We start from the raw sequence: 19,925 nt of genomic DNA, 5'->3' as shown, positions 1-19,925 counted from the left end.
TTGATACTGACTCCCCAAGTCAGTGGGGATGCAGGTGATGCAATGCACAGTCAGGAATGTGGTGCGGTACCACTGAATATGTCATGAAGCAAGAGCAGTGTTATCAAGGACCAATTGTGAGGCTCTCCATGGTAAGACATTGGGCCACATATCAGGGTGCTGGTAAAATGGTGGTGTTGACTATTTGGTGAGGGGTGTATCAGAGGGCATTGCTGTGCATTTGTGTTAGGGCAACACAGGCTGACTAAGTCTGCTCACCTAAGAGTGCCAAGAGTCTAAGCAGGCAACAAGGAAGTGGAGTAGACCTGATGACTAAGACCTATCTACAGTATAGGTACCTGTGGATGATCCTAAGAGACCAAGTCTGAAGAGACAGTCCCCAGGCAGAGTAGGCCTTATATTTATACCTCTGTGGTGGAACCTGCTAGAACATCTTGCTTACTCAGCCTAGTCAGGTGATCAGGTCATATGACCAAGGATGAGGTCATATGAGGTCATGCACAGCCATGCACAGCAGGTCACCTGACCATCCAATCCTTCCAGCAGGTTCCAGCACATGCCAAGGTATACCAGCTACTTCCATGTCATAAAGGCTTAGTCATGTCTCTTGACCAACCAATGAGCTGGTGCCCTGACAATTTGGCACTAAGGGTGGCTGGCCAGCACATGAAGACTCTAAGCAGTGGCTTGCAGCACTGCTTAAGTCTGCAAGGAGGACCCTGGCCATGTTTTTCACATTGAGTTGTGTGATGCCTGAGACCCTGATTGGCCAATTTATTGCTTTGCAAAGCCTGGTGTGGTGTTTATCTGCACTGCCTAAGCTGAAACTTTGTTCCGGATATCAGCACTTAGCAGGGCCCATGCACATTTTTGTTTTCTGTTGAGGGCTGGTCATGCTTTTAAATGAAACCAAATTTTGCCTTTCTTGTCTGCTCAAAGCTCAACTTCACCTCCCCACCTTTACTCAAACATGTTGACCACACCTGTGAAGAAGGTGCTCAAGCTGCTCCTGAAGCTGCCAACTGTTGCCCAGCTCCTCAGCAACATGATCAAGATTGTTGACATCATGGTCTCTGCTGTTGACAAGCCAAATTTTTCAGTTGCAAAATATGCAAAGGGTGCACCAATCTGGGATGTGGTGATGCTGCTCATGAATAGCATGGAAAGGCATTGGGTCACCAAGCTCCCAGAGATCTGGCTCAACCTGCTGCCAGAGGATGATTGGGAGGAGCTGGTGCAACTGACCAAGCCAGAGGAGGAGAAGGAGGAGGAGAAGGAGGAGGAGAAGGAGGAGGAGAAGGAGGAGGAGGAGGAGGAGGATGACACCAATGAGTTATTCAACAATCTCCTGGATGACTTCTTGGTATGCCTGTCCAATGGGTTTGCTTTTTCCATGTTACTGACATGTGCCAGAAACACCATTCTGCCACTGCATCTAGCCCCACTGTGGCAGAAGAAGAGCAGTCCATCAAGGCAGAGCCAAGTCCTGCTAAGGATAAAGTGGCGGCCACAGTCCCCACTTGCACCAGATGTGGCAGGCCTAGCAAGGCAGTCACCCAATGTGCTGTAAGTTGTCCATTTTTCCTTTGTATTCTGCAACTGAGAAACTGATGACTGATTTATCACAGGGTTGGCTTTTGGAGGAGATGCTGGTCACTCTCCTGTTGGTCTCCAAGGATAATGCAGTGGTGGAGTCCTTTTTGGAGGAAAACTGTGTAAGTTGCACCCCTGCTTTTCATGTTGCTAGTAGGTGCTGACAATTTTTGGAAAGTGCAAGATGTGTTGCAAGCATGTCATCCTGGATGGTAATGCACTCACCCACAATTGTGACATAGTGGAGCAGCTGGGAAAGGGGGCATGTTTGGTGTGCAAGGTGGTGAAAAAACCATGCAGTGCACATATAGGTGCACTGTGTTTCCTTTCCTGGTTTTTATTTTTGCTTGACTCACTCATTGCCTTAGCATGCAACAGAAATGCAGCTGCCCCAAAGGTTGCACTCTTCCACCCAGAGACTGAAGAAGCTGAGTCCTGCATGCCCACTCCAATGGCCAAAAAGAAGAAGGCCATGCCCAAGCGCATTACCCAAGCTGCAAGTGGCACTGTCAAGGCTGAGAAGCATGAGAGGGAGGATGAGGAGTCAGTTGGGCCATCTTCAAAGCGGCCCTGTGTTTCAGGTGAGTCTCTTTTGGACTTCATTTATTGTGGCTAACACATGCTAATTTGGCTTAGCAGAGATTGCCTTGCCTGAGTGGCCAGTTTGCATGGCAGAACACTGAATGTATGCCTTGGAGGAATGCCTGGCACAAGCACAGGAGGAGATGGCAAAGATGGCTGCTTTTGCAGAGGAAATTTGGGAGCTGCTTGCAAGCACTCAGGAGTAGCAGTAGTTTTCTTTTTCTTTTTTCTTTCATCTAATTTTTCTGTTTTCTGCTCATTGTTGTTTTGTCATTGCTAGTATAGTCCAGTCATGTGTTAGTCATATTTTGTAAGCTCATAGGTTCTGAATTTTGCCTTAAGCAAAATTTGTGGTAATACATCTTGTTGGCCCATGTCAGGGGACTCCAAGTTTTGACTGCACATTTGGAACATTTGAGCTTGATTTGATCCACCTGGTGACCATTGGACTTTGACAACACAGGCTAGGGTCTCCACACTGAGCCAGCTCCAAATACCTGACACAAGGACCAATGGATGCCAACTTGCATGAATCAGTAAAGGTGGCCCTAATTGAGGTAATTTTTTGATTATGCTTCCATGTGCACAGACCATGCCCTATGAGTATATAAGCAGTAGTAGAGTAGTACTACTCTCCTTAGATCTGATCTCTGAGGAATCTCCACAGTCTTGTAGAGATAGGCCTAGTCATCTCGCCTCATCAAAGCTCTTCCTGAACTCTACCAATTTCTCCTTTCCTGTCTGAATCCTCTTGAGTCTACTCCAATATCCACTGATACCCCTGTTGATATAGGGTGTTTGGTCTTACTGTTGATCTTGTCATCTTGTCAGGTTATAGTCAGCAGCCTTGCTTGACTGTGTGCCCTCACAGCCCGATATTTGTTGCAGAGTGCTTTAAGTCATGACTTCAATGTTTTCACATTGGTAATTCAGTCATGCAGGTCATAGGAAATTGCAGGTATTCCAGTAAGGACTGTGTTGTTGCCATACTACTGAGTCCACCTGTGGACTTAGTAGATATATCTTGGGGAAACAAAAAAAAATGAGAGATGAATTCGGGAGGTAAGGTGTGCACTGTTTGACAAGCTGGTGGGCATGAAGCCCACTCTTTTTTTTAATTGGGGTCAGGCTTGGGGGTAGTTGACGAGATGTCTTTTATGGTCTGCAGGATATTGGCGGATGTCTGCTGCAAAATGTTGGCAAGGGTAAAAAGGATTGAAGAAAATCCTCACAGATCCCCCATATATATTTGGCTTGTTGAGTGTGTTCTGTGTCAGGCTTGGAATATGTGGGTCTTCACATCCACAATCTGCTGAAGGATGCTGATTCATTCTGCTAGTCTTCCCATGTCAGTGCTTAGTCAGACATAGATGTGCATGATGAACAAGCTCTAGTCTTTTATATCCAGCTGTTCTCTATCACCCTCGGTCTGGATCAGAACTTCAGATTTTACACAGTGAGTCCTCTTCCCAATGCCGCAAGCCCGCCATGAACTCATCCCCGATAGTTATCAATAATAAACGCTTCCTCCGCTTTGGGCCGGTCGGTTGCCCTCTCCGAAATATCTGGAGATGCTAACGTTGGTTAGGTTCGTACCCAACATCTTCGCAGACGAGTATGGGGCTATGACCTGCCAAATCCCGAACATCATCATCAGCACCGGCCTCGTCTTCACCCTCCTGGGTATCAAGACTCAGTCGGGGGTGATCGCCTTCTGCCTCCTGTACGGGTTCTTCTCGGGGGCTCGTGCGTTGGTTCCTTCTTGAACGATTCGCACTGGGATACTCACGCTCAAGGGGAAGTGATCAGCTTGTACCCACCCATAGCAGCTGCCTTCGCCGATAGTATGGCCGAAGTCGGGTAAAGCCGTCTCTCCCGATTCCTCACAATGCCCCTAAATCGCACACAGGATACGCATGGGCGTGACATTCTTTTCCTTCGCCGTAGCATGCCTGGCTGGCAGCCCTATAGTTGGCGCTCTGATCGGGTACGGGCCCTACGCATGGTGGAAAGGGATCGTTTTCTCTGGGGTACGTTCTGTCGCATATTCTCCCCCGCACGCGTGTGACTTACTTGTGGCAGGCAGGTGGGGTTACCAGAAGAAAGGGCTCACATGGGTGTAGACTCCTGGGGGTGAGATGGTATGGGTAAGCTTTCTGCATGATCTGGCTGTCCTAAAGGGCCCCAGGATTCTTCACCCTACCAGCATGGGGAAAACACCCGTCCATGGATCTATCCTACAGGTTCCCTTGGTTTTCGTCTTTGGACCCTTACAGCATGGCTGGAAGGGAAGTGCGTAATCGCTCATATGGTTGTATACATAGTGAGTAAAATTGATGATTATTACGCCCCTTTAACTTGACGGTCATAGCGACTGCAAACAACGGCATGGTAATTCACATGTCATGTCTTCAACCATGAGAAGATCGTCCCCACTTCTGGACATCCGACTAAATGACGCGCGGAACCCCTACAATGTTGCCGTAAAAAGCTGAGATGACCGTTGTCCCTGTGGCGCGAGGCTGGCACAAGTCACCTGCCGTACTGATGGGATTTACCGCTAATTCGGCATTAGTAGATGCGAGACAAGATCAAAGGGAGATGGCAGGGAAAGGTAATTACACTTCACTACACTGGAGTAGTACATAGTACAACTAACTGCATGGATTAGAAAGAGATAGAATCTACGGGAGATTTACCGAGGACCGCCGGTGCCGATTGAAAAAGGTCGGCGGGGATTGTCGCAGATGGAAGGAGTACTGACTTCTTTTCGGCAGTCACAATCTGTGCATGATCACCTTGCGGTATTGGAGTGGGGCTAGAGGGAATAGAAGGACCGTTCTATCTCCTTTTGTAGTGCACAGCATCAGACAATCAACAATCAAACAATCAAGATATTCCAGGACAGTTATAACCTCGGTCAATCATCTCGCGCACGAATACGCCCGTCTTCACCATCCACATCGCACAACGTACAACTGGCGCTTCCTACCACGCGCACTGCATGTGGACACATCCAGCCGGAACACTCGACCTCGCCCACAGCGAGAGATGGCAGCGACCGCCGTTGGGTCACTTTGGCTCGGGTAGCATCAGTCCCATCCCCACGCTGGGGAGCGCGAGTCCTGCAAGCCCTAGCAGCCCTGTCAGCGGGACGAGCTCACCTGTGACTCCTCCAGAGCAGGTGAAGGTACACAACCTCAAGAAGGAGCTTAAGCTGGATGCGAATGAGAGGTGGAACGAGGCTCTTGCCAGGATCAAAGAGGTGGGAGTGTCGTGTTTCTTGTGGGGTGAGTGTTTACGAGACGTCGTCCTAGGCAGGTTATCAAGGACCAGAGGAGAAGACCGACGTTCGCTCCCGTTTTGCTCGCGCGGCACTCTATTCCCACCATTCAATCGAGAGTGCTCCAACGGCATATGACAGCGATTCGGATAGTGATGATAGCGGGAGTGAGAGTGCAGGTGGGAGCGAGGAGAAGGAGGAACAGGCTTGGACGCGACATCTCGAGGAAATGCATTATCTGGAGATGATCGACCCTAAGCACCGGTACGCCTTGTGCAGCACACGTAACTACAGTTCTGATATATATGCGCAGATATGGCAGCAACTTGAAGTACTACCATCGACGATGGGTGGACGAGGACACGGAGGACAACTTCTTCCGCTGGCTAGACCGCGGTGCAGGCAAGAACCTCTCCCTTCCCGAATGCCCTCGGCAGCATCTAGAAAGTGCGACGGTGCGCTATCTCACCCCTGAGCAGCGGTATCACTACCTCGCATCTATCGACCCATTTGGTCGGGTGCGTTGGGCGCATAATACTGAGTATGTCGATACTACCCCGGGGAGATGGGAGGACACAGGCGAGGGGAGGGGCGTGGAGCCCGCTCAGATGGGATACGACTCCCTTTCGGAGGGGAACGATAGTGAGCCTGGGTCCAGCTCCCCCCCTACACCTGCTTCTCCTCGGCGTATGAGTTCCTTCGGCGCATCCGACGACGACCCTGGACAGAAATACGCCTCTGAGAACTTCCGCCAGTCCCTCACCGAGCACTTGCTCAGGAAAACCCTCTCCCGGAGGCTGAAACTCAAGAAAGAAACCTGGATCTATGTCGCCAGCGCCCAATACGAACTGTACATAGGGCTCAAGAGCTCAGGCAGCTTCCAGCACACGAGCTTCCTTGCGGGGGGAGTCATCGCTAGTGCTGGCACAATCACGGTCGGAGACGGGATGGTGCAGAGCCTGAATCCCCTCAGTGGGCATTACCGGGCTTCTATCGAGGTGCGTCTCCATTAAATATTTGGGGATGAGCATTCCTAATCATGAAGCAGCACTTCAAGTCCTTCGTGAACGTTCTCGAAAAGCGCGGTGCAGACCTCTCCAGAGTCAGTATAAGCAAGTTCGTCGCCTCTCTTTGGGGCCCCAATGGACACTCCCTCTCTCTCTCCCGTGCTCTCTCCTCCCCGGCGCATACGCGTCGCTCAGTGCGAAGTCTGCAGCAAACGATGCTCATGACTCCTATCTTTCCCCCTTCTAGTCCTTATGCCGGCTCAGTGGAGGACTATGACGAAGAGCGGATGGCCAGGCGGAGGGAAGCGCTCTACGGAAGACCGCCGAGCGACAAAGCTAAGAAGAGCTTAGAGAGCGTCGTAGAGGTTGAGGAACCTCCGGAGGACTTGATGGAGCAAGGAGGGTGGGTTTGATCCCTGCTCTCGGCCCAGGAAGACAAGACTGGTTTCGTGCACCGCCTGTCGACGAACGGCCCAGTGACGCGAAACAAATAATACAAGCACGTTTCCTTCCCTACGACCAAGTTTCTTCGTCCTACCTTTCCCTTCCTCCCTTCCTAACCCCTTTTGCCCTATGTTCTCGTTTTCTACTCTGACGTACGCCCCGTTACCCCAACACTCACGTTCATACCCATATACTGTAGACAGTAGCCGGTAGGCGTCGTTAGTCCGAATCTTGTAGCTTTAGTAGGCATCTTGCTCCCATGTGTTATGTAGGCGCAATACTCATGTCGTTATTATTTCAATGTTTGCGAATCATGTGAGCTTATTGTTTGTGCGATGAGAGCAAGTATGTGTGATAGCACTTGGTCCGCCTCTTACCGACCTGGGCTCAATGACCTCCCGCTTGGAACAGAATATCACCCGATGCTCGTGGTAGACTGAGATTCGCTGTATTATAGACTCGTCATTCGCGAGCGTCCTGCCCGCCATCTTCCAGAGAGAGAGCCCATTCGACATGTTGAAGTGGGGTCAGATGTCCCTGCATAGACCGTTATAGCACAAGAATGAGCTATGCCTTCACCTGCCCCTGGGTTTTTCTAAGAATTTCCGGTTGATTTTGACATGACGAGAGGTGACGTGTTACTAGACGTGGCCCCGGCTACGCTTGAAAGAAGATCTCATGTTCCAGGCTGTGAGTCATGCGCTGTCACCAGGCCGGTGAAATAGAGAATTTCGGCGGTTAATTTCAGGCGTCGGGTCATTTCGTTGATTAGAACAAACCCAGGTAGTGGGTAAGGACTGAGGTGAGTTGGGAGCGAACCGCAACCCAATTTGTTCCGCAAGGCATTGCTTTCATCAAAAGTGCGATTGAACTGCCCGTAGAGTACCGTACGCCGGTTGGCCTTTCTTCTTGGCGTCCTATAACGCGGACGAGTCTTGCGCCCATGTGCTCCATCCAATGATGTTGTTTTATCTAATCTGATCTATCGCTGTAAAGTGTAAGCAGACCGATGGATAAAAATAGATCTGTCCTTTTTATCTTGCGAAGATGCCTTATCGGGATTGTGATCCGCAGCGAGAGAAGAAATCCCCGAAATCCCGAGGAATTGGCGGGTATTCAGAAGCTCACGTCATCACTACGACCAGATAGTCTTCTCTTTGCGCATGCAGTCCACAACACGGCAGATGACTCAACTTGAGCGCCAGAGCTCGCTGCCGAGGCCGGTCATTAATGCGGAGCTGTGGGCCGTTGTGATCACAACCGACGCGTTTTGAGCGCCCGTCCCTTAAGTTTATTTAAGATGGGACCAACGACTGTTCGCCGACCCCCATCATACAACTACCGTACACTCCTAGCGAATTTTGCTCATAATGGCCGAGGAAGCGGCTGAGGAAATTATTGCCCTAGAGGTACGAGATGATTGGGAGGCAACAACTCCGCAGACCGACCAAAATGGCACAACTGGCAACAGTTTGTCTGCAGAGACCAAAGAGCAACCGTATGTGCACATCATCCCTGATGGAGGATGGCGTGCATGGGCAACAGGTGCGCATTATCTTACCTAGTGTTCTCGTTCTTGGAGCTGATAATTGGACATGCACAGTGGCTGGAAGCTTTCTGATGAGCATGTGTACTTTCGGCTATATCAATGCGTACGGAGTATATCAAGCGTACTATGTCCAAACGTTGCTTCCATCCTACTCTCCGAGCGCAATCTCTTGGATCGGATCACTACAAACCTGTCTTCTGTTCCTTTGTGGACTCGTTACCGGGCGTCTGTTTGACGCAGGCAATTTCAGGCCAATGATGATAGGCGGAGGCGTCCTCGTTGTTGGTTGCATCTTTGCACTAAGTGCTGTGCAAGTGGATGGATATTACCAGGTACGCCAATCATGAATCTAACTGAAGTTCAAGTTTAATATTGTCATAAAGGTCTTCCTCTCGCAAGCTGTTGGTCAAGGCCTGGGACTGGGGATCGTATACCTGCCGTCTTTGGCTGTCCTCGGCCAACATTTCCAGAAGCGCAGAAGCACGGCGATGGGTATCTCGGTCGCCGGCTCTTCTCTTGGGTATGTTTTACTATACCCTGTACCCGTCGTCTGCTCATGTGTCCCAGAGGTATAGTCTTCCCCAGTACGCATACATTTACCTTTCCAGGGTTTCAAGTGGTTGATCCGCACAGTTCTCCTGAATAACGTCTTCCAATCGCGCGGTTTCCAATGGGGCGTGCGAGCCATGGGATTCTTCCAACTCGGAACGATGATCATTGCCAACCTGTTGATGTCAACGCATTATCACCCGCACCAAAAGGCGATGAAACCGCCTAGCCCGTTGAAGCTGCTTCGAGATGTGCCATATCTCGTTGCCATGGTCGCGGCATGGACTATTGGCCTAGGGCTTTGTACGTCGAGTGCCCTTTGAATTCGGTGGCTGATTGTACTGACATTGCGTAGACTTCGTTTGTTCGTCGGGCCCATCGCATCCTTCTTGATAGTTCTGAGATGGCATGTAGTCTTCTATATCCAGCTCTATGCTGAAACCGTGGGCATCTCAAGCACTGTCGCGTTCTACACCGTATGCTCGCTTTCTTCTGAGCGCATTTACTTGCTTACTCCCATGTCAGCTCGCGATGATCAATGCTGCTTCCATTTTTGGAAGGCAAGTTATGCCCCGTCCCACAAACTGTGTATCTAAACCAAGTCATTGAACAGGACGCTCCCCAACTTACTTGCTGACAAGTTCGGTCCCATCACAGTCCTTATCCCATGCTCGGTGGTCACCGGAGCCATCGTCTTCGCGGTACTGGGAATCAAGAATGTTGGCGGTTTAGTCATCGTCTGTATCCTGTAAGTGCCGTAGTCCACTTTTTCCAATCAATGACCAACAGATCCTTCCTCGCAGATATGGCTTCTGGTCCGGTGCCTGTGAGCTGATTGATGGATAAGTGTCGATAACGTCTGATATTTGGGGGTAGATGTCTCTCTTGTTGGGCCAATGTATGCCTCCATGGCGGACAGCCTCTCCGAGATCGGGTATGCCTCTACGCATCTCTCACGCTTGACCTGCTCATAGTCTTCCTCAGTCTGCGCATGGGCCTGGCGTTTGCGTTCCTTGGGTTTTCGGCGCTCATCGGAACACCAATCGACGGTGCCCTGCTAGGCGATGGACCCGACTACACCTGGTGGAAAGCGATCCTCTTCAGCGGAGTCAGTCCTTAGTCCTTTATCATCATAGCCTTTGCTGATGGACTGGCAGGTGACGATGCTGTCTGGGTGCGCACTGCTTGTAGTGGCTTGGGTGTTATTCAGGAAGAAGGTGAACAAGCAGTGGGTATAATGAGCGATCGTTCCAGTGTGTCGACGGAACCACTGCCTGTGGTTCATCAGCACAACACGCCACCCAGATATCAGAGATATACAGCGGTTTCTCGCGGGCCTACATCAACTGTACTAATCCCGACAATCATCCACTCATATTTTTTGCTATTCGTTACATTAATTAGCTTATGATAACCGTGCATTCAGAGATACACAGATGTCGGGCCTGTTGCACATACCGGTGTAAGGTGCTGAAGCAGACTCTCACCCCAAAGCTCTGACGTGAGCTGGATGCGCTTCTTCATTCCAGAGAGCATAAGCTGGCATCAACAACCGCCCTTGCGCTGATATCAAGCCCCGGAATTGCGACGTAGGCAGATGAGCCGGACCCAATATCAGGGGATTGCTCTTTGTTTTCATACCTACAGACTTTCGTCCCTGTTCAACTTGCACGAGTTTCCATTGTAAGTTGGGTATGTGCAGCTCCGGTTTCTTCTCTGTATTCAAAGTTGTCTCTGAGAACCACGGTGACATGCATGCACAGGACGTTTTCTAGACCTGGGGATGTATGTTCGCTTCTCTGCCGAGCACGTTCCTCAGACGGAACACGCACAGACGGCAACACAAACGATGGCTATGGCATGGCCAGGGACCCGGTAGGAATCGGAATATATTCTGAGATGACGCGCTCTTGTTCACTATGTGTTATTCAGAGATATCCTGTGTGATATACGAATACCGAGTCCTCGTGAATCAGCATCCGTTGTCTACCAGTCGAGGGTTTGCTCGGTGAATTTTCCCGGAATCACCCGCGCTCGAGGTATTTTCGGTGTGGTGGTACGAAGAAGCGAGGCGGCAAGTACAGATTCGACTGAAGAGATCAATCAGTTCCAAACAGCTTTAGAAGTTATATCGAACCAAGACGATCAAAGAGTGGAGCCTTTTTGTGTTTGTTCCTGCAGTCTTGTCAACGGATCATGCGTTGCTTCAATGATGAGAACGCGCATTAATATAAGCAGAAATTAAAGTGAGGAGTTTCGACGGAGAAATCATAACAATATTAATAATGACTTATGGTCGCCGATCGCTAAAGAAGTTGCTCAGCCACCGCATTTAGCGCCCGGTCTTCTGCTGTGCGATTCCATTTTATCCAAACGTTTCGAACGTCGATCATGTGCAATCTCGTTGAATGCATGGCACACATGCGCACCATCAGCCACGCTGGAATTACTCCATAGAACCAGTGCTGCCGCGTGCGATGGACACGGCGCTGTCGGTGAAATCGTAACTGGAATTGCCGGCGCGTTCGACCTCGCCGGGGAAGGTTCGCAGTTCTATTTCTTACTTAAGCCGAGGCGAATGTCTCGTATGCCCCCACCAATATCACAGCGACTTCTTCCCCTGATGGCTGAGGAGGCGGCAAAGGAGGCCATTCCTATAGAGGCACGAGAGGATTTGGGTAGCTCGACGCCCCAAATCAAAGAAAACGATGCAAACACTTTGTCCACCAAAACAGAAGAGCAAGAATACGTGCATATCATTCCTGATGGGGGATAGCGGGCATGGTCAACAGGTGCGCATTATCTTATTCAATGTTCCGGTTCTTGGAGCTAATAATTGGCTCTATGCACAGTGGCTAGGAGCTTTCTGATGAGCATGTGTACGTTCGGCTATATTAATGCTTACGGAGTATATCAAGCGTACTACGTTCAAACGTTGCTTCCATCCTACTCGCCGAGCGCAATCTCTTGCATCGGATCACTACAAACCTGTCTTCTGTTTCTCTGCGGCCTTGTTACCGGACGTCTTTTCGATGCAGGCTATTTCAGGCCAATGATGATAGGTGGCGGCGTGCTCGTTGTCGGCTGCATCTTTGCACAAAGCGCGGTGCAAGTGGATGGATATTATCAGGTACTCCGATTGTGAGTCTTCTTACAAATCAAGCTGATCGATGAACAGGTCTTCCTATCGCAAGCCATTGGCCAAGGGGTAGGGCTTGGAATTGTGTATCTGCCGTCTTTGGCTGTCCTTGGCCAACATTTCCAGAAACACAGAAGTACCGCGACGGGAGTTGCTGTCGCTGGGTCTTCCTTTGGGTACGTCCTATCATGTCTCATGCAGATCGCGCGCTGATATGGTGCAGAGGTATAGTCTTCCCCAGTACGCATACATTTACCTGTCCAGGCTTTCAGGTGGTTGACCCGCACAGTTCTCTTGAATAACGTCTTCCAATCACGCGGTTTTCAATGGAGCGTGCGAGCCATGGGATTCTTCCAACTCGGAGCGATGATCATTGCCAACCTGCTGATGTCAACGAATTATAACCCGTACCAGAAGGCGATGAAGCCGCCGAGCCCGTTGAAGTTGCTACGAGACATACCATGTCGTTGCGGTGGTTGGAACGTGGACAATCGGTCTAGGACTTTGTATGTCCAGTGCTCTTTGAACGCTGGGGATGACCATGCTAATAATGAACAGACTTCATTTGTTCGTCACCGTTTTAGGTGTTCTTTGCAAATATCTGAGACAAGCTTCAGTCTTCTATATCCAACTCTATGCTGAAACCGTTGGCATATCGGACACTGTGGCCTTCTACACAGTGAGTCCTGATTTTCTGTGCACGTGGTTACTTGCTCACGCCCATACCAGTTGGCCATAATCAACGCAGTTTCCATCTTCGGAAGGTAAGCCATCGTCCCGTGAAATCAACAGTCGAGCTAAGGAGATAAACAGGACGCTGCCCAACTTACTCGCTGACAAGTTCGGACCGCTTACCGTTCTAATACCATGCTCGGTCATCGCAGGCACTCTAGTATTCACCCTGCTCGGGGTTAAGAATGTCGCTGGTCTCGTCATCGTTTGTATCATGTAAGCCGCCCAGTCTTCCATTCTGAGCAAGATGTAGCTCATGCAAGCATGTATCCAGGTATAGCTTTTGGTCAGGTGCATGTAAGCTGATCTATGGTGAACTGCCGACGACTTCTGACCTGTTGGGGTAGACGTCTCTCTAGCTGGGCCGATGTTCGCATCCATGGCGGACAACCTCTCCGAGATCGGGTATGCCTCTGTTTCCACCATGTCCGACCTACTCATTTAAATATCCTCTTAGATTGCGCATGGGCCTGGCGTTTGTCTTCCTCGGCTTCTCGGCCCTTATAGGTACACCCATCGACGGTGCGCTCCTAGGCGAGGAGGGCCCGAGTACGCTTGGTGGAAAGCTGTTCTTTTTAGCGGGGTCAGTCAAGAATTTGTTGTGCACGGATGATTTGCTGATAGACAGCGCAAGGTGACGATGTTAGCTGGTTGTGGGCTGCTCGTGGTGGGATGGTCGTTACTCAGGAAGAAGAACAAGCGGTGGGTATAACGAGCGATCGTGTTAGACACCCAACAGCAATTCCATGGAGACAGTCATGATCGGTGCCAGTACCCAGCGCTATTCAGGTTCATCACAACGTGTCCAGATATCAGTCATTGACAGCATTTTTCGTCGGCCTACCTTAGCCATACTAATCCTGGCAATCATCCATCCATAATTTTTTTTCGAGGGAATTCCTCCGGTGCCCCCTCCTCGAAAATATTACTCCCATAATGCCCCTCCGGAGGCAAATGTGCAGAATGCCCTCTCCTTTGCATGTCACATAGCGCCCAGCATTTTCACCCATCTGGGTGCAGGAACAAGTCAATGCTACAGGGGTCCTGTTATCTGTTTGCCACAGTTAATATATATATTCGTGACAATGCATCAGCATTAAGAGTCAAATAAACAGAACATGATTCAAAAAACTCTGCCAGTTTTCTTTCTAACTTTTCTCACCCTTTTTGCTGCTCTGAGATACGTTTAGCCGGTCCATGGTGACAGGACCCCGAGCTTACCCTTCTTGCCCTCTTGACATGTGATGGAAGTTGCAAGCTATGTGAGCACGAGAAGGAGAGGGCATTCTGAGCATTTGCCTCCGGAGGGGCATTGTGGGAGCAATATCTCCGAGGAGGGGGCATCGGAGGAATTCCCTCTTTATTTTCTGTCATTCGTCAAATTAAATATTGCCATAAGTGCGTCAGTTTCCGTGCCTATTTCCGTGCCTTTCGAGCTCCGCCTTTCGCGCCAAGCCCACGGCGTCGTCGGCCCTCGGTCTGAGGCTATTCTTGGCAACGCCACGATGGTGATAAGCTGCCGAGAGGGCTATTTTGGGCTTCGCGTGTGTGTTAAAGGCTTGGCATGAGCTGTTGGCCGCGAGCTGGCAGTATATAAATAGAAGAGTGGTGTAAGTTATTCTCGTCTTACCCCACTTGGTGCATTACTCGGGAACGACCAGCTATTTTTAACAATAACGCCCCACAGGCACACGAACACACCAATAATACTCTGCCAAAGGGAGGACAATTCCCGGCCCGGGGACAGGTTGCTGACAGACAGAACAACCTATGCATTCTGAAGAAGGCCAAGGCAGGGTCTGCATCGCCCGACACAGAGATCTAGAATTGTACAGTTCTGCCCTTCCCTCCTCTAGGCATATGGTCGGGATCGATGTGTGCAACCAGGATGGTGCCACCCCGAAGCTCAGAATAGCGACAGGGTGTGGTGGTTATCGTATCGCGATATAGCCTGCTCGGATTGGAACGGCTTTGCTCTGGGTTGGGTCGTTGAAGGTCTAATAATACCAACGTATGCCTTGGCGGGGGCGCTCGGGCCTCCTACCGCCAGCTGGTTTATTGAATTTGGGATTGCGTGACTCTGAAGTTGAAAGAGGTGGCTTAGCACTCGGGTGGACAGTCCCAACCCTGCCAAGGAGGAAAACCGGGGTTTTGTAGCAGGCTTATCAACCGTTTGCAGAAATCCATATAATAATACATTTTCAACTTATTTCCGTCTGTGCGGAATAGAGAACGCCGTGCGGAGGCGGAGAATGGGCAGTACTTCCGACGAAGTCACGACCCCTGATTCTGATTCTGATACGTGATTGTGGGCTAAATAAAGCGCGGGTCTGGGTGCCGAACGTGCCAAGAGGATGACCGCTAGGGTGGCTAGGCCGGATCGAGTGGGGGCCGTGCGTGAGCTTGGCGGGTATGTGATGGAGAGGTATTTTCGGGATGGTTGACTTTGGATATATGGTGCGCAGTGAGTGGTAGTGTCGGTGGGCGGAAACGATGGGAGAGGGGGACACCGCCCGTCGGTCGGGATTGAAATCAGGCGATGGAGACACATACGCTCACCTCTGTAGATCTGTGGCCCTGTGCATGAGCATGATGCGATTAATAATAATTTGCTCAAAATGATCCGTATCCGTGGGCTTGGCGGTGTGTTCGCATGACCCCTTTCATTCAACACTCGATGCCATAAAAATTCAAATGTCGCAGCGCTGACGATCTCTCAAACGGAACATGGCGTGCGGTCTATTTCTGGCTCGAATACAGTCGAGTGGGATATGGAATTAAAACGGGTGAGATGTTACGGGTGGGCTTTTATGCAAGCCTGTACACCTAGCGGAGGCTGATCTACCGGGGTGTTGATGCAGCCAAGAAATACTCTGACGGGGGAGAGAGATGGACAGCGCATTACTCCGAAGGTGATTTCATGGAAGATTGCTATGATTATTGACGATGTTTATTCTTAGGAGTGAATTTTCATACTCGATATAAAAAAGGGGAAATTTATTTGTGGCTGATGAACATCTCTGCCTAAAACAAGGCGATACAATAGAGTGAATTGATGCCAAGACTTTTTCGTTATTTTTGGCCAAGAGAGAAAGTGGCAACACTTGATACTGCGCCGTGTTCCCTCTCCGACGTTCGCCTGCTGGGCCATACCGCCAAGACTGCACAAGAACTATTCATAAACCCCCCCTTTCTCCCTCTTTCATCCAATGCATCCCTCTCCTCCCCCGCTTTCTCCACCATGGCGACTGCTGCTCCTCCTCCCCGTCCACAGCATCATCATCAACCTATAGCTCAACGCTGCCCTTCATGTCCTCCAGAACAGACATCCTTCGACTGGGCAGTGTCCGTTCTCTCCCAACCCCTACCTCCAAGCGTGAGAGAGATCCTCACCGCCTACTCCAAGAATGGGCGGGAAGATCGCGAGCTCCTCCTCACCCTCTTGGCAGCAAAGACAGCAGAGGATAACGTGCGTCTATATCTCTCCCTCACACCCTCTCATGCTCATCTAGACGGCAGAGGATCGCACACCAAATGGCACTCCACCGTTCCCTCCTCCATCTACAATATGACCTCCCCCTCTCCCCTCCACCCGAACACTCTTCCCTCCCCCACCCTTACCCTCTCTATCCCGATAAACCCCACACCATCGAGCGCTCCGTCGCCTACACAGCGCAGGATCACACCTACCCCTCTCCGTCTACCTCTTCCCCCCCAGGTCTTGGCAGCCGCTCACCACCCATGCCCCCCGCTCCTCAAGCACTGGGGAAACGCCCGCGCTCACCTGTGTATGCCCAGTATGCCTTCGACTCGGGAGAGAAAACCTCACCCCCAACCCGATCGTCCCCCATGTCCCTGCGCGGGCTGCTAGATCCCGCCCCCCTCTCTACCCCTACACCGTCCGCTCAGGGACAGGAAGACCGACCCTCTAAGCGCCCACATCTTTCCCCTGCTGTGGAGGAACGTGCTTCCCTTTCCCCGCGAGAGGCTGCGTATGCCAGGGTACCGGAGAGCAGTGTGCGCCTGAGTCCGGGCCATAGGGTGAGCCATGAACGAACGAGGAGTCGGGATGGGGAGTAATGGAGACACGTTGTGGGTGTATGCGCGTGTGTATGGTATGCGTTGTAGGAGTGACGTGTGTTGGTATTCGTCTTCTTTCGTTCTTTGTCTACAATCGGTCTGTTCTGCTGCAATATACTACCAATTCAATGTATTTGGCTACATCCGTCTCAATTCTCTTGAAATATCTCCTGGTTGTGAAACGAAAAGATTGCATTCGAAATAACCGTGGGTATATGCTGAGGCTTGATGCATCGGACGTGATGAAAGGACAACATTATATTCACCGTCAGGAAACAGCAATTAGTAAAGAGTGACTTCTTGTGTACACAAATACAATATGTCCTACCAAAATGAGTAGATGTTTTGCATGAAAGACTGTCAAATTCAAGAAATTCACCACTCCCCACTCTCACGGTCTGACCTACCAGGAGACACGGCGCTCCTCACCGTCTGCGGGCTCGATGGGCCTGTACACCGGGTCCCACATGCGCCTTTTGATATATTCTTCTACGTCTTCCTCGCTTTCAAAGTTGAACTCCTTGTGCGAATGGCCCTCCTCGATCGCTTTCATCAACACGGCCGCAGCGACCTTGACACTGACGCGGCGGACGTCGGTGAGGTCGGGCAGGAGCGAGCCAGGTGAATCGGGGTTATCGTGTACGGGCGAGAGCTGGGCAAGCGCATGCACACCGGCCATGATCATCCCCGGCGACATGGTACGCGAACGGGATATGACCGTGCCTAGGCCGAGGGCGGGGAAGCACAGTGCATTGTTCGCCTCAGCTGTCTTCAGCAGGCGGCCGTCCGACATGGGAACAGGAGGGAAAGGACTGCCCGTTGCGACTAGGGCACGGTAGTCGGTCCAGTGCATCGCATCCACTGATGTCCAGTGAGCTTAATTAAGGAGATCAAATGCAGGAGCGCTTACGAGGATCCAGTTCACACAAACTCGTGGGGTTGCTCAAGGGGAAGATGATCGGCCTCTCGACGTAATGAGCCATTTCGCGAACGATCTGCTCCGTAAAGCCACGGGCATGGGTGGAAGTTCCGATCAGGACGGTAGGCTTCACCGCACGAATGACATCAATAAGCCGGAGAGCGTCCTGCTCCTCGACTTCGTGTGGCCAGTCGTACACCTCATGATCTGGGCGAGCGTATTCCATCTGGCCCGGGCGAAGGTTGGGGCCCATTGATTGCAGGAGCAGACCGTTCCTGTCTACGCACCAGAACTGGCGAGATGCTGCCTCCTTGGTAACGCCGTCTAGCATCATCATACCGTCCCTGATTTGGTTGACGATACCGAGGCCGGCACTGCCGCATCCGTAAAGCACGATGCGCTGCTGTGACAATTTCGTCTTGGTAATGATGCCTGCTGAGATCAGAGCGGCCAAGGCGACGGCACCGGTGCCTATTCTCAACCGTCAGGGACGGCTCAAATATTCGAGAAGCAGGAAGCATACCCTGAATATCGTCATTGAAGCACGGTACCTTGTCGCGGTACTTCTCCAGGAGGCGATATGCATTATTGGGGCCGAAGCTACGGAGAATGTTAGACTGAGAGAAGATGGTAATATAGAAGTTCAACCCACTCCTCGAAGTGGATCAGAGCACCAGGGAACAGCTCAGAGCAATTCTTGATAAATTTATGCACAAACTGATTATACGGCTCGCCCCTGACACGTGTGTGCTTCCATCCCATATATAGGGGATCTGAGAATAGCCTACACAGAGAATGATCAGCCGCCTGGCAGTCTGCTATTATTACATAGCGCACTCGTAGCGGTCTGTTCCGACATCCAGAACAACAGGAAGCAAGCTGTATGCTGTCAGATGGGTCCTGTGCCGCGTGATCGGTCCGGCACGCACCGATTCGGGTTGAAGCCAGCACCCAGTGTGTACAGCGCAGACTTGCTCGTTGAGATGCTGTAAGGGTGAAAATCAGCACGCATATATGCGGTATACATTATGTACATGTACGCACGTTACACCGCCAACACCTTGGTCTCCGATACCCAGAATGGACTCTGAGTCTGTTACGACGACGAGGTCTATGGGTCCTGGCGCGGCGTCGTTCACATCGGGCTTGTTATCGATGGCATCGACGTGCGCTTCGAGCTGTGCGCGCATACCGTCCGCATTTGGAAAGCTCTGTTTGCGTGTCAGACATTGCTCGGACATGATACAGTGATTACGCACAATAAAGCAACCAGATGCACGTCGGAATAGACGGGAATAACTCTGGATAGCCTCCCCTGCAGTGGGTGTGTAAAGGATGCCGAGGAAGTCCTTCAGGTGTTCCTGCATAACACGATAGAACAGAACCTACGTAAAACAGTTAATATATAGTCCCTCTCGGGGAACAGGTTCGCACCTGGTTTTGGTCGCGAAGGGAGGCGAGGAAGACATGTTTTAGCAGAGGTGTGTTCTGCTTGTCAATCTGCGAGAGAACTCGCTGGACCTGTTGGCCTGCGAGTAAGCGGGATAGGGAAGACGCCCGGTCGAGGAAAGCGAGCTGGCCTGCTGCTCGATCGTGTGCACGTCGTACGGGAGGAAACCTTCGAGACCGAAGATCGCACGTTCCTCACGACTGAAGGCTGCACCCTGCACCACGGTGAGTGTATGCACCTGGAAGTGAGATGGCGGATGCTCACCTTATTCAACCGAGGATTGTTCAGAAGAGACTCTCCCCTCAGATTTGTCTGAGCCGGTACGAGGTTCTTCGTCTCTGAGGTTGCACTCTCACTTGATACACATCGCGCGAGACGTCTCGCAGTCGACTCTCTAAAATTTCATGATTGGGCGATTGATGAGCCAGGCACGTTCCGCGAGACGAAAAAAAATGTACCTGAGTTTGCCAAGCCCGCGGATCATTCTAAGACGGAGAATGGAAAGGACAGATAGCCAAGCTGGGGGGGTATAGAAGAAGGACAAATTGAGTGTTGATCAAGTGGAAAGAGAGAGAAGCGATTGTGATGGGGACGGATT

The 19,925-nt window shown here is 51.0% G+C and overlaps 6 protein-coding genes across 6 annotated transcripts; 5 read left to right on the top strand and 1 right to left on the bottom strand.

The window, feature by feature from the left end:
* Nucleotides 1-3,746: 3,746 nt before the first annotated feature.
* DACRYDRAFT_53738 (uncharacterized protein) lies at nt 3,747-4,298 on the top strand (the record flags this gene model as incomplete). The annotated part of the gene is made up of 3 exons (XM_040775199.1): nt 3,747-3,921; nt 3,978-4,035; nt 4,085-4,298. The coding sequence occupies 3 exons, from the start codon at nt 3,747-3,749 to the stop codon at nt 4,296-4,298; spliced, it is 447 nt and encodes a 148-aa protein (XP_040627943.1).
* A 373-nt stretch (nt 4,299-4,671) lies between these two features.
* Nucleotides 4,672-4,997, top strand: DACRYDRAFT_89447 (uncharacterized protein; the record flags this gene model as incomplete). Its single annotated transcript, XM_040776915.1, has 3 exons — nt 4,672-4,789; nt 4,847-4,902; nt 4,953-4,997. The coding sequence occupies 3 exons, from the start codon at nt 4,672-4,674 to the stop codon at nt 4,995-4,997; spliced, it is 219 nt and encodes a 72-aa protein (XP_040627942.1).
* Nucleotides 4,998-8,243: 3,246 nt separating this feature from the next.
* DACRYDRAFT_22853 (MFS general substrate transporter) lies at nt 8,244-10,407 on the top strand. Its single transcript, XM_040772982.1, has 13 exons — nt 8,244-8,454; nt 8,513-8,790; nt 8,842-8,978; nt 9,026-9,042; nt 9,092-9,310; nt 9,363-9,371; nt 9,422-9,483; nt 9,533-9,567; nt 9,621-9,755; nt 9,811-9,833; nt 9,884-9,941; nt 9,992-10,115; nt 10,165-10,407. Exons 1-13 carry the CDS (start codon nt 8,280-8,282, stop codon nt 10,243-10,245), a joined length of 1,353 nt encoding a protein of 450 aa, XP_040627941.1. The 5' UTR covers nt 8,244-8,279; the 3' UTR covers nt 10,246-10,407.
* Nucleotides 10,408-11,614: 1,207 nt separating this feature from the next.
* DACRYDRAFT_100575 (MFS general substrate transporter) lies at nt 11,615-13,590 on the top strand (the record flags this gene model as incomplete). The annotated part of the gene is made up of 12 exons (XM_040767467.1): nt 11,615-11,799; nt 11,860-12,137; nt 12,186-12,322; nt 12,370-12,386; nt 12,436-12,652; nt 12,705-12,825; nt 12,876-12,910; nt 12,960-13,094; nt 13,153-13,175; nt 13,226-13,283; nt 13,336-13,461; nt 13,503-13,590. The coding sequence occupies exons 2-12, from the start codon at nt 11,877-11,879 to the stop codon at nt 13,588-13,590; spliced, it is 1,218 nt and encodes a 405-aa protein (XP_040627940.1). The 5' UTR covers nt 11,615-11,799; nt 11,860-11,876.
* A 2,510-nt stretch (nt 13,591-16,100) lies between these two features.
* DACRYDRAFT_95275 (uncharacterized protein) lies at nt 16,101-17,094 on the top strand. Its single transcript, XM_040777287.1, has 2 exons — nt 16,101-16,347; nt 16,398-17,094. Exons 1-2 carry the CDS (start codon nt 16,120-16,122, stop codon nt 16,956-16,958), a joined length of 789 nt encoding a protein of 262 aa, XP_040627939.1. The 5' UTR covers nt 16,101-16,119; the 3' UTR covers nt 16,959-17,094.
* Nucleotides 17,095-17,235: 141 nt separating this feature from the next.
* Nucleotides 17,236-19,914, bottom strand: DACRYDRAFT_22850 (malate dehydrogenase). The gene is made up of 12 exons (XM_040772981.1): nt 19,786-19,914; nt 19,592-19,721; nt 19,458-19,541; nt 19,312-19,398; nt 19,137-19,262; nt 18,922-19,088; nt 18,807-18,863; nt 18,715-18,756; nt 18,530-18,661; nt 18,401-18,477; nt 17,869-18,348; nt 17,236-17,819 (listed from the first exon to the last, which is right to left on the bottom strand). The coding sequence occupies exons 1-12, from the start codon at nt 19,809-19,811 to the stop codon at nt 17,362-17,364; spliced, it is 1,866 nt and encodes a 621-aa protein (XP_040627938.1). The 5' UTR covers nt 19,812-19,914; the 3' UTR covers nt 17,236-17,361.
* Between the last annotated feature and the right edge of the window lie 11 nt (nt 19,915-19,925).

Source organism: Dacryopinax primogenitus (genome assembly GCF_000292625.1).
Source record: "Dacryopinax primogenitus strain DJM-731 SS1 chromosome Unknown DACRYscaffold_11, whole genome shotgun sequence".
NCBI lineage: Eukaryota > Fungi > Basidiomycota > Dacrymycetes > Dacrymycetales > Dacrymycetaceae > Dacryopinax > Dacryopinax primogenitus.
This window is presented reverse-complemented; position numbering and strand designations above follow the sequence as displayed.

Excerpts from the sequence above, each read along its gene's own strand:
- DACRYDRAFT_22850 (XM_040772981.1), bottom strand. The coding sequence starts at position 19,811 with ATGATCCGCGGGCTTGGCAAACTCAG. Across the intron at positions 19,722-19,785 it reads CGCGGGCTTGGCAAACTCAG|AGAGTCGACTGCGAGACGTC; the intron begins GTACATTTTTTT and ends ATGAAATTTTAG. Across the intron at positions 19,263-19,311 it reads CCCTTCGCGACCAAAACCAG|GTTCTGTTCTATCGTGTTAT; the intron begins GTGCGAACCTGT and ends TGTTTTACGTAG.
- DACRYDRAFT_22853 (XM_040772982.1), top strand. The coding sequence starts at position 8,280 with ATGGCCGAGGAAGCGGCTGAGGAAATTATTGCCCTAGAGGTACGAGAT. Across the intron at positions 9,484-9,532 it reads GCACTGTCGCGTTCTACACC|CTCGCGATGATCAATGCTGC; the intron begins GTATGCTCGCTT and ends CTCCCATGTCAG. Across the intron at positions 9,756-9,810 it reads TTAGTCATCGTCTGTATCCT|ATATGGCTTCTGGTCCGGTG; the intron begins GTAAGTGCCGTA and ends CCTTCCTCGCAG.
- DACRYDRAFT_95275 (XM_040777287.1), top strand. The coding sequence starts at position 16,120 with ATGGCGACTGCTGCTCCTCCTCCCCGTCCACAGCATCATCATCAACCT. Across the intron at positions 16,348-16,397 it reads CAAAGACAGCAGAGGATAAC|AGGATCGCACACCAAATGGC; the intron begins GTGCGTCTATAT and ends TCTAGACGGCAG.